This window comes from Blennius ocellaris, assembly GCF_963422515.1.
Source record: "Blennius ocellaris genome assembly, chromosome: 24".
NCBI lineage: Eukaryota > Metazoa > Chordata > Actinopteri > Blenniiformes > Blenniidae > Blennius > Blennius ocellaris.
Window position 1 is genome coordinate 16,134,501 of NC_137673.1, and position 13,099 is coordinate 16,147,599.

Sequence of the window (13,099 nt, forward strand, 5' to 3'; positions counted from 1 at the left end):
TGAGACGCCTCATTGTTGCTGCCAGTCGAGGAACTGGAGGCTCAGACTCAGACTCAGACTCAGACTCAGACTCAGACTCAGACTCAGACTCAGACTCAGACTCAGACTCTGATGGTGATGGTGTGACCCTCCTTGGTTTCCAGCAGAGTGGGAGGTGGTTGTCCGAACAGTGAAGGAAGCTCCTCCCCCCACCATTCTAATCTGCTGTGTTCACTCCACGTCAGGCAGGTGTAGGTGTAGTTCCACATTCAGACAGTAGAGGGAGCCAACATGAGGGTTGGGTCTCCTCTGCACCTCCTCCCCGATGGAAGATCCATCACACCTGTGTGGTTCCAGACTCACACCGTACAGTGGAGGACCTCAGAGACATTGCTGGTGAGTGGCTTCAGATCCACTGAATTATTCTGGTTTATTTTAGAGTCGAGCTCTGAAAAGACAGTATTGAAGTTGGAATATATGTCATCTTAAAATACACCGGCTGATTGCATGCTTCTATTTCATTTGCCCCTAATTGAAGTGTAAATTGTGCAGCCATAGTTTGGCCTGAGCAGTTTGTTTGCATAGAGATGTCTTTGTCAAAATACATGAAGTTACTGTTTGATCCAATCGAAGTACACATATTGTGATTTCATAGTGAGAGAATAAAATTACTACTATGGTAAGAGTAATGGATCTGGTTGGATAAATAAGATTACATGGAGACTTGGGATGAGCCAATACATTTTCTAATGAGTCTCAGCAAGATACCAGCAAAACTTGTCTTATCTTTGCTTGTGCTGAAGGAAAATCCTCATTTGTTACCTGACCTGTCTTCACACTCTGTGATTGGCCAGTCACACACACACACACACACACACACACACACACACACACACACACACACACACACACACACACACACACACACACACACACACACACACACACACACACACACACACACACACATACATGCGTTGCTCACTTCAGTACCTGTTAGGTTTTTTCAGCTCGCCTCTATTTCTGTTTGTATGATGTTTAAGTTACTTGGTGAACTTGTTCTTAATGTGGCTGCTGGTTTAAAGTCAGTTGAAAACTTTGCTGGTACTGAACGCGGTGCTTTTGAGAAGAACACAGTGAACAAGGCTGACATGTTATTTCCTGTTTGTCTCCACTGCATGTTTACATGAATCACCAGGTTCACACGTCATTACAATATAAACAGTCTGACAGACCACTGACACATACACACACATAGAGCTGAACACACAAAATAGCCTATATTGATGTTTATTGTATATGTATTTATATATTACAAATTAAGCTTTTTATACTGTATATAGTATATAGTTGTTTTTAAAAAAATATATAAAACATTGAATCTCAATTCTGAGGCTGTTCTGTAAATAATTTTCAAATAAACAATAAATAAAGCAACTTTTGATCAATCATATCAATTTCAGACTTAAAACAATGTGCTGATTTAAGCCACACCCTATTTGACTTAGACACGCCCACTTCCTGTTTAGGCCCCGCCCACTCCGAGTACAGATACAGATCATTTCGATGGTTGAACAGATACAGATAGTGGTGAACTCGCTCGTCCCTAATGGAGACTAAAATGAATAAATACGTTTATGGGTAAAATACATTGTTCAAAAGTTAGACTTTGATTAAAACGGTTAGAATATGTACATCAAAGTACACAGTCTGTCCATCTTTTTGCCAGCCTGCCATCTTATATCGAAAAGCTTTTCAAAGCTTCACCTGATGTTCTGGGCCTCTGGCCCGTTGGTCCGACGTTTGAACTGGTTCAAACCCGGGATTCTTCACTTGGATCCTGATCAACACTTCTGCCAACGAGCCTGAACGCATCCCCTCGTACTGCCACTGCATTCAATCTTTATTGTCCTGCAGCTGCAGCCTCAGTGTCACGTTAACTATTTTGCAGTGATCCACGTATTTCAAATCAAGCCTCTGGTAGTTTTCACACCCTGCCGATGCCACAGAATACAAGTTTAATGAGTGTAATTAAAGTTGTTCCACATGGTTGCAGCTTATCAGGGCTCTTTTAATGGAATATTGAGAAATGTGGCGTCTTTCTAACTCGTTTGGAACCACAAACGATGAGACATTTGTGTTTTTATTATGGATCATCTCTTCCTTCAACACTTCCCAGCCTTCCCTGTCAGTCCAGTGTTTCCCCCCAGTGGTGGATCTCCTTGATCTGAGGCCGTCACTGGTCGCTCATCCTTTCATCTATTCCTCATCTGTTCTTCAAGTTCTGCCTTTGCCAACAAACGCCGGGCAAAGGTTATTTTCTGGCCCTATTTTTTCTTTAGTTTTCTTTGATTTAATAAAATTTTATATTGTATTTTATATTTAATTTAATTGTATTTTATAATATTAAATTTTATATTATAAAATATATTATATATTTTATTTTATATTGTATTTTATATTTTATTTAATTGTATATTATAATATACAATTTTATATTATATCATAATATATTATTTTAGAATTAATTTATTATATTTTATATGATTTATTTTCTATAGTATAAAATCCCCAACCTCAGACTTGAGGTGAAACCTTCCATGTATGGTGAGGAGCTTTCCTGTTTCGACATCTGCAGCTTCTGTTTCCTCGCAGAATCCTGTGATGATCAATCATCAATCAATGTCGGAGGATTAATTAGGGAACATGGGGGAAATGTCGGAACAGAAAATACAACCAGAGAAGATCAAGCACAGAGCAAGGCACAACTGACATCAGAATACATGTAATTCAGGATCATTAAAAAAGAATTTAAAGGGGTGGTCTGTGTTTAAGAGTGGGAATATGTATGTATGTATGTATATATATATATATATGTTATCTGAATAGTTCAAATGATACACAGCAATAAACAGAACCAGAGAATTGATAAGAATTGAATAAAGACGCCTGTTGAATCAAAATGTAAACCACAATGTGTTAAATAAATGGCCGAGTCAGAAAAGTGGCGTGTGAAAGATGTGATTGTGTATTTAAGGTGTTTGTAGCGTCGCAGACGGAAAGTGCAGAATCACGGCGAGCGTGCAGAAAGCAGCTTCGCTGTCCTGGTGCTCTGGGTCATCGGTTCCTCACATTAACACACACACACACACACACACACACACACACACACACACACACACACACACACACACACACACACACACACACACACACACACACACACACACACACACACACACTAGTCGCTGCTTGATTCCATGTATTGAGACAAAAACAAGCAGTGCGTCCGTCAGGCGGTCCACGTTCTCCTGACTCGCTCGTTTGCTGGGTTTATGGTTAACAGAGTGGAACCGTCTTGTTGTGTGTGTGAGAGTGCACATCTACCATAGACACCTTTTATCTCTTTATTTATTTCTCCTCGTTGTTGGTTAAACTCAAAATGGCATCACCGAAACACTGAAAGACCTACAGATTGTTTTTTTGATCTAACCAGGATCCGAGGTAAGAATTCCTTTAGATTTGTAAGTTGGGTGCGTTTCGTCTGGCCTATTAACAAATGTGTCACGCCTCAGTGCACAACAGCACCTCAGCACCTTCCTTCTCCCAGGTACCCCTGCTGCTGGCCGGGGGGTGGAGGCTCCAGGTTCTGTAAAAGGCTGCGGGTCCTGTGGTTCCTGTCAGTCTGAGGTCCGGACCAGGCCAGACACACTCCTGCCTCCAGAGAAGTACGTCCGGTAAGGTCTGATACGCGTGTGGAAAACCTCAACAATCGTTCAACTCGCAGGACATTTGAATTCAGTATACCAAGTTATGTTTCAACTGTCTTGCATGCATTTGTGAGACAGGTGTTGTACAAGGTCATTTTAGCGCTAAAGGTTCAGAGCTGAGGAACTCTGCTTTTTCTTTTCGTCACGAGTAAAGCTCCTAAACCTGAGGGGAGTTATTATGATGTTCCTCACCCCACTTCAGTACAAAGGCGTGTAGAATTAAAGTACGATAACTGTTTAAATGTTTGTTTTTACGGACCACTTTAGGCCACAACTGTCTTCAGTGTGAAACTCTGGCCAGAGCATGGCCGCGGGCGCCGCCATGGAGGCGGCGGACTTCATCGTCGTGGCGATATACTTCATTGCCGTCTTGGCCGTTGGCTTCCTGGCGATGCGGAAAGCCAATCGGAACACGGTGAGCGGCTACTTCCTGGCCGGCCGCTCCATGAACTGGGCCGCCGTCGGGGCGTCTCTCTTCGTCAGCAACATCGGGAGCGAGCATTTCATCGGGCTGGCCGGGTCAGGCGCGGCTAGCGGTTTCAGCGTGGCCGCGTGGGAACTCAACGCCCTGCTGCTGCTGCAGTTGTTGGGCTGGGTCTTCATCCCCGTCTACCTCCGGTCGGGAGTGTACACCATGCCAGAGTACCTGTCCAAGCGGTACGGAGGGAGGCGGCTGAAGGTGTACTTCGCCACGTTGACGCTCGTCCTTTACATTTTCACCAAGTTGTCTGTGGATCTGTATTCCGGAGCGTTGTTCATCCAGGAGTCTTTAGGGTGGAACCTCTACCTGTCCATCATCCTCCTCATCAGCCTGACGGCTCTGCTGACGGTCACCGGAGGGCTGGTTGCCGTCATCTACACGGACGCGCTCCAAGCCCTCCTCATGATCGCCGGAGCTTTGTGCCTCACCGGCATCAGCCTGGTCAAAGTGGGAGGACTCCAAGGTCTTCCACTTGTTTTACACGTAGAACATATACGTCTGTACCAATTAAGCTACGCTAAATCCAATCTTTGTCATTTTGAAGGAGTGTGGACAAAGTACCTGCAGGCTACTCCGAATGTCACGGCCATCCTGCTGTCGTCACCCAATCTAACGCTGTCGGAGTCCTGCCTGCGCCGCCTCAGTCCAAAACCCAACGCTCTGAAGATCCTCCGAGGGCCGGCGGATCCGGATCTGCCTTGGCCCGGGTTCCTACTGGGCCAGACTCCTTCTTCTCTTTGGTAAGCTGATGTTTATGTTGTTGTTTTGTTTTTGTTTGTTCTGGGGGGGGGGGTTTTCTATCGAGGACCACAGATTGACTCTCGGCTCCGGTTCCAGGTACTGGTGTACCGAGCAAGTCATAGTGCAGCGGGTCCTGGCAGCCAAGAATATCTCTCACGCCAAAGGCTCGACCATCATGGCCGGCTTGCTCAAGATCCTCCCCATGTTCATCATCGTCATCCCAGGTAAGGTCAATGGCTGTCAATGATTCGCGTCTTCACTCCGGACTGTCAACTGAGTGCCTGAACGGATTCCAGGGATGATCTCCAGGATCTTCTTCGCCGACGAGTTGGCGTGCATCGGTCCGGAGCACTGCCTGGAGGTGTGTGGGTCAGCGGCCGGCTGCAGCAACGTGGCCTACCCACGCCTCGTCATGGCGGTGATGCCCGTGGGTCTCCGCGGGCTGATGATGGCCGTCATGATCGCTGCCCTCATGAGCGACTTGGACTCCATCTTCAACTCGGCAAGCACCATCTTCACGCTGGATATCTACAGCATGCTCCGGAAGCAGGTGTCCTCCAGAGAGTCCATGATCGTGGGCCGGTCGTTTGTCATTGTCATGGTGGTCATCAGCATCGCCTGGGTTCCCGTGATCATCCAGATGCAAGGGGGGCAAATGTTTTACTACACCCAGGAAGTGGCGAATTACCTGACTCCCCCCATAGCGGCTCTTTTCTTGCTCAGTGTCCTGTGGCCTCGCTGCAATGAGACGGGGGCCTTTTGGGGCGGCGTGGTGGGGTTCACCCTCGGTGCGCTGCGTCTGGTTCTGGGCTTCATTTACCGCCAACCGCATTGCGACCGGCCGGACGAGCGGCCGTCAGTCCTCAAGGACGTCCACTTCATGTACGTGGCGGTCGTCTTGTTTTGGGTGTCGGGCTTGGTGACCGTCGCCGTGAGTCTCTGCACGCCCCCGCCCGACAGACGGCAGATCACCACCACCACTCTGTGGGGCTTGAGGAAGAGGCGGGAGCTCCAAAACAAGGACAAGCCGGCAGAAGCTCTCGCCTCTCTGACGGGGAACCACGTGAACGGAGCTGCCGTCGACGCTGACGGTGGTTCTAATGTCCTCACAGCTCATTCCAACCTGGATCCCATCAGTTCACTCACACTGATTCCTGGCGCCAAAGTGGTGGAGGAGGGAGTGAGGGATGAGGAGGAGCAGGAGGAGCAGGAGGAGCAGGAGGAGCAGTGTTTCGGGCGTGTCCACGGAGTGGAGGGCGGACCCTGCACGAGAGCTTTGGAGTGGTTCTGCGGCATCCAGAAGAACTCCCCCACGGCGCCGGTCCTCACAGCCGAGGAACAGCAGCGGATCGTGGACGAGCTTCTGCTGGAGCCTCGGAGAACCGGGGTCGTCCTGCTCGTAGGACTGGTGGCCGTCTGCTCCGCTGCCGTTTTTCTCTTTGTCTATTTTTCCATATAGGCCTTCAAAGTGAAAACGCGAAATTTCCGTTGCGTTTCAGGGCGTTCGGGAAAACGCTGAAACTGCGCGTGTCGCGGAGTCGATCTTTCTCCTGCACATGCTCAGTAGGTGGTGATGTCATAACTCTCAGTCCACGTTCTCCTGGGTCTTGGTAGTTTAATCTTTGAGATTCCAATCTTTCTCATCTGTCCATGTGCATTTTCACTTGAAATGTTGTCAGGCCTCAGTTCTAATTCCTTCAGTAAGACATATTTCGCCCAATTCTCTTGAGTTGTGTGTAAAATATTGGGAGGAATGTTTGGTTCAGCTTGGCCGGCCCTCAGGGAGCCACTGGGCTAGTTACTACCAGCTTGATGGCATTGAAAATCCTCAACCTGTGCGTTCTGGTCATTTATCACGTGACTGGTTGCTGTTTGGTGTGTTGCACATTATTTAGAAGAACAAACAAATGTCGCCTCACAGTTAAACAAAAGAATTGATTGAAAAATGTCACAAACTGCATATTTAAAAACCAAACAAAGAATTGTGTGCATATAAATCTATATAAATCACAACTTGCCCAATTATCTATGCAAGCACTTCAGCATCGCACTGAAGAATACTTTACACAAAAGCCGGCGTACCACAATTGATTGCAGAATTCAATCACTAATTTAAGTTTATTTTGATGATACACCTTCGATTTGTTCTTAACTGTCTATAATTTACCAAGTAAAATAAGACGTCACATCATTAGTATTATATATATAAGCACAAGTAGCGGGTTTGTTTTTCTTCTTCAGATTTTCATCTTGAAAATGAGGCGTTTTTATGTGTTAGGGTTAACTGCTCTTACAATATATATTGTTTATGATCTTAATCTTCTCAATGGGCATGTTTTTATATAATAGAAATTCATACTGAATGTGAATTTTCATGGATCTTCACTTTTAATTGTAATGTAACTGTGTAAATATTGGTGTTGTGTTTCCAAGGTTTTATACTATTTTACGGTCAGTGTCAAGTTCGGTTTTAAAATATGTTGAATAAAGTAGTCATGAGTTGTCACAGTTCACTGTCCGTTGGTTTTTTGTTTTCTTTTACAAAGGTTTTTTTACAGGTTCCTGAGCAGCTCACACACACACACACACACACACACACACACACACACACACACACACACACACACACACACACACACACACACACACACACACGTGCTTTCTTCGTTGTGTTGAGAATGCTGCAGGTTATAAAATGTCACTTTTAGTGAAATCAATCAAACGGAAGCAGAATGTAGTTATTGGAAATGTAGTTGTGGTTTAGTTGTAATTTATGTGTAACGTCTTCTCATCCTATTAACATCCTTATCGTCTGTTTGGCAAAAGAATTCCTCTGTTACAATCTAGTGTGTAACAGCTGGTGACAATCCATCACATTGGCTCTCTTTTTGCACTAATTCCACAGAGGAAACCTGATTTAAAGTGCAACCAAAGGTCCCTGCTTGGAGTGAAACCAGAGCTACTGAGGGTTTCTTCACCCTGACAGGCTGCTAACACCCTACACAATATATACACCTTAGCTAACAGCTGGAAACAACTTCTAGAAGGCCTCGAGTCACCTCAGTGTATTCAAGCCCTCTGATTGGTTAGAGAGTCACTCTCCAGCGCTAGCGTTAGCATGACCTCAGTGTATTCAAGCCCTCTGATTGGACGGTTTGAGAGTCACTCTCCAGCGCTAGTGCTAGCATGACCTCAGTGTATTCAAGGCCTCTGATTGGACGGTTAGAGAGTCACTCTCCAGCGCTAGCGCTAGCATGACCTCAGTGTATTCAAGCCCTCTGATTGGTTAGAGATTCACTCTCAAGCGCTAGCATGACCTCAGTGTATTCAAGCCCTCTGATTGGACGGTTAGAGTTCACTCTCCAGCGCTAGCGCTAGCATGACCTCAGTGTATTCAAGCCCTCAGATTGGACGGTTAGAGAGTCACTCTCCAGCGCTAGCGCTAGCATGACCTCAGTGTATTCAAGCCCTCAGATTGGACGGTTAGAGAGTCACTCTCCAGCGCTAGCGCTAGCATGACCTCAGTGTATTCAAGCCCTCTGATTGGACGGTTAGAGAGTCACTCTCCAGCGCTAGCGCTAGCATGACCTCAGTGTATTCAAGCCCTCTGATTGGACGGTTAGAGAGTCACTCTCCAGCGCTAGCGCTAGCATGACCTCAGTGTATTCAAGCCCTCAGATTGGACGGTTAGAGAGTCACTCTCCAGCGCTAGCGCTAGCATGACCTCAGTGTATTCAAGCCCTCTGATTGGTTAGAGAGTCACTCTCAAGCGCTAGCATGACCTCAGTGTATTCAAGCCCTCTGATTGGACGGTTAGAGAGTCACTCTCCAGCGCTAGCGCTAGCATGACCTCAGTGTATTCAAGCCCTCTGATTGGACGGTTAGAGAGTCACTCTCCAGCGCTAGCGCTAGCATGACCTCAGTGTATTCAAGCCCTCTGATTGGACGGTTAGAGAGTCACTCTCCAGCGCTAGCGCTAGCATGACCTCAGTGTATTCAAGCCCTCTGATTGGATGGTTAGAGAGTCACTCTCCAGCGCTAGCGTTAGCATGACCTCAGTGTATTCAAGCCCTCTGATTGGACGGTTTGAGAGTCACTCTCCAGCGCTAGTGCTAGCATGACCTCAGTGTATTCAAGGCCTCTGATTGGACGGTTAGAGAGTCACTCTCCAGCGCTAGCGCTAGCATGACCTCAGTGTATTCAAGCCCTCTGATTGGTTAGAGAGTCACTCTCAAGCGCTAGCATGACCTCAGTGTATTCAAGCCCTCTGATTGGACGGTTAGAGTTCACTCTCCAGCGCTAGCGCTAGCATGACCTCAGTGTATTCAAGCCCTCAGATTGGACGGTTAGAGAGTCACTCTCCAGCGCTAGCGCTAGCATGACCTCAGTGTATTCAAGCCCTCAGATTGGACGGTTAGAGAGTCACTCTCCAGCGCTAGCGCTAGCATGACCTCAGTGTATTCAAGCCCTCTGATTGGACGGTTAGAGAGTCACTCTCCAGCGCTAGCGCTAGCATGACCTCAGTGTATTCAAGCCCTCTGATTGGACGGTTAGAGAGTCACTCTCCAGCGCTAGCGCTAGCATGACCTCAGTGTATTCAAGCCCTCAGATTGGACGGTTAGAGAGTCACTCTCCAGCGCTAGCGCTAGCATGACCTCAGTGTATTCAAGCCCTCTGATTGGTTAGAGAGTCACTCTCAAGCGCTAGCATGACCTCAGTGTATTCAAGCCCTCTGATTGGACGGTTAGAGAGTCACTCTCCAGCGCTAGCGCTAGCATGACCTCAGTGTATTCAAGCCCTCTGATTGGACGGTTAGAGAGTCACTCTCCAGCGCTAGCGCTAGCATGACCTCAGTGTATTCAAGCCCTCTGATTGGACGGTTAGAGAGTCACTCTCCAGCGCTAGCGCTAGCATGACCTCAGTGTATTCAAGCCCTCTGATTGGATGGTTAGAGAGTCACTCTCCAGCGCTAGCGTTAGCATGACCTCAGTGTATTCAAGCCCTCTGATTGGACGGTTTGAGAGTCACTCTCCAGCGCTAGTGCTAGCATGACCTCAGTGTATTCAAGCCCTCTGATTGGACGGTTAGAGAGTCACTCTCCAGCGCTAGCGCTAGCATGACCTCAGTGTATTCAAGCCCTCTGATTGGTTAGAGAGTCACTCTCAAGCGCTAGCATGACCTCAGTGTATTCAAGCCCTCTGATTGGACGGTTAGAGTTCACTCTCCAGCGCTAGCGCTAGCATGACCTCAGTGTATTCAAGCCCTCAGATTGGACGGTTAGAGAGTCACTCTCCAGCGCTAGCGCTAGCATGACCTCAGTGTATTCAAGCCCTCTGATTGGATGGTTTGAGAGTCACTCTCCAGCGCTAGCGCTAGCATGACCTCAGTGCATCCAAGCCCTCTGATTGGATGGTTTGAGAGTCACTCTCCAGCGCTAGCGCTAGCATGACCTCAGTGTATTCAAGCCCTCAGATTGGACGGTTAGAGAGTCACTCTCCAGCGCTAGCGCTAGCATGACCTCAGTGTATTCAAGCCCTCAGATTGGACGGTTAGAGAGTCACTCTCCAGCGCTAGCGCTAGCATGACCTCAGTGTATTCAAGCCCTCTGATTGGACGGTTAGAGAGTCACTCTCCAGCGCTAGCGCTAGCATGACCTCAGTGTATTCAAGCCCTCTGATTGGACGGTTAGAGAGTCACTCTCCAGCGCTAGCGCTAGCATGACCTCAGTGTATTCAAGCCCTCAGATTGGACGGTTAGAGAGTCACTCTCCAGCGCTAGCGCTAGCATGACCTCAGTGTATTCAAGCCCTCTGATTGGTTAGAGAGTCACTCTCAAGCGCTAGCATGACCTCAGTGTATTCAAGCCCTCTGATTGGACGGTTAGAGAGTCACTCTCCAGCGCTAGCGCTAGCATGACCTCAGTGTATTCAAGCCCTCTGATTGGACGGTTAGAGAGTCACTCTCCAGCGCTAGCGCTAGCATGACCTCAGTGTATTCAAGCCCTCTGATTGGACGGTTAGAGAGTCACTCTCCAGCGCTAGCGCTAGCATGACCTCAGTGTATTCAAGCCCTCTGATTGGATGGTTAGAGAGTCACTCTCCAGCGCTAGCGTTAGCATGACCTCAGTGTATTCAAGCCCTCTGATTGGACGGTTTGAGAGTCACTCTCCAGCGCTAGTGCTAGCATGACCTCAGTGTATTCAAGCCCTCTGATTGGACGGTTAGAGAGTCACTCTCCAGCGCTAGCGCTAGCATGACCTCAGTGTATTCAAGCCCTCTGATTGGTTAGAGAGTCACTCTCAAGCGCTAGCATGACCTCAGTGTATTCAAGCCCTCTGATTGGACGGTTAGAGTTCACTCTCCAGCGCTAGCGCTAGCATGACCTCAGTGTATTCAAGCCCTCAGATTGGACGGTTAGAGAGTCACTCTCCAGCGCTAGCGCTAGCATGACCTCAGTGTATTCAAGCCCTCTGATTGGATGGTTTGAGAGTCACTCTCCAGCGCTAGCGCTAGCATGACCTCAGTGCATCCAAGCCCTCTGATTGGATGGTTTGAGAGTCACTCTCCAGCGCTAGCGCTAGCATGACCTCAGTGTATTCAAGCCCTCTGATTGGACGGTTAGAGAGTCACTCTCCAGCGCTAGCGCTAGCATGACCTCAGTGTATTCAAGCCCTCTGATTGGACGGTTAGAGAGTCACTCTCCAGCGCTAGCGCTAGCATGACCTCAGTGTATTCAAGCCCTCTGATTGGACGGTTAGAGAGTCACTCTCCAGCGCTAGCGCTAGCATGACCTCAGTGTATTCAAGCCCTCTGATTGGTTAGAGAGTCACTCTCCAGCGCTAGCGCTAGCATGACCTCAGTGTATTCAAGCCCTCTGATTGGACGGTTAGAGGGTCACTCTCCAGCGCTAGCGCTAGCATGACCTCAGTGTATTCAAGCCCTCTGATTGGTTAGAGAGTCACTCTCCAGCGCTAGCGCTAGCATGACCTCAGTGTATTCAAGCCCTCTGATTGGACGGTTAGAGGGTCACTCTCCAGCGCTAGCGCTAGCATGACCTCAGTGTATTCAAGCCCTCTGATTGGTTAGAGAGTCACACTCCAGCGCTAGCTGGCTGCATCTGCACTAACAAAAACATAGTTATGTTGATTTAATAGCGGTTTTGTCAACCTACAATGACTAAAGGAGAAGATAAAGACAATAGGTTGCTGATTTATTGTGAAAAGAATTTTCAAGAAGGACTTTTCCAAGAGGTCATTGAACGCACCGCAGCACTCCAGGAACAAGTCTGGTGTAATTTACTAGAGCTCACTACAAACTCCATGACGGGGTTCAGGATTATATGATTTTCCAGAACACAACAAGCTGATGTTTGTCTCCCTCCTGGACCCCCACAGGTTTCAGGAATATTTTTAATGGAGCTGCAGCTAAAGCAGAGCTGTGAACTCCAGGTATTTTTTCATTAGTACAGGTATTTATTCTGGCTACACGAGTATCTATCTGTGATCCAATGGCTCTTTGTACACATGGTATCACATGGTTTGTGTAGCCATAAACAGTTATTGAGGGCTGGATTGACTCAGACCAGCAGTGAAGGCCTGAGTCTGAAATGCCTCTACTAGAATCCAGTTTAAATGTGTTAATGGTTCCTCAATCCAGCAAGATTATTTAAATGTCTCATGTGCATGTCAACACAGACACAAAAACTGTTTTTTTTAAATAAAAAAACAGTTTTTCCTGCCATAGAATGAGCCAGTTGAAGAATCTTGGCCTGCAGTTTATCTGCTGGATGCTCAACATGGACCCAGAATCATCACGTTGTTCCCCATTTAGTTTGCTGTCAGTAGATTTGACTCACGTCCAATCTGCTATAGGCACCTGCTTGCCAGTGCACACACACACGAGAGGAGGCGGGTTTCTACTTGGCGTGACAGCTGGAGTCAGGTGTGTATGGATTGTGAGGCTTTTCATATGTTTTATGTGCATACCTGCTGTCATTCCTTACTGACAACTGTCATGTGCTGCCAAGTACTGCGGCAAACAGAGAAAATTACCCCGGGATGCAGATAAAAACTGTTATGTAATGTATTTCCCCCTTTAGTGCAGCTCTCTCCTCATATGTTCTCCAGTCGT

At 47.5% G+C, this 13,099-nt stretch overlaps 1 protein-coding gene across 1 annotated transcript; it reads left to right on the forward strand.

Annotated features, from left to right (window-relative positions):
* Positions 1 to 4,053: 4,053 nt before the first annotated feature.
* On the forward strand, positions 4,054 to 6,430 carry LOC308147548 (sodium/myo-inositol cotransporter-like; the record flags this gene model as incomplete). Its single annotated transcript, XM_080519760.1, has 4 exons — positions 4,054 to 4,970; positions 5,068 to 5,195; positions 5,268 to 6,151; positions 6,272 to 6,430. 4 exons carry the CDS (start codon positions 4,054 to 4,056, stop codon positions 6,428 to 6,430), a joined length of 2,088 nt encoding a protein of 695 aa, XP_080375886.1.
* Between the last annotated feature and the right edge of the window lie 6,669 nt (positions 6,431 to 13,099).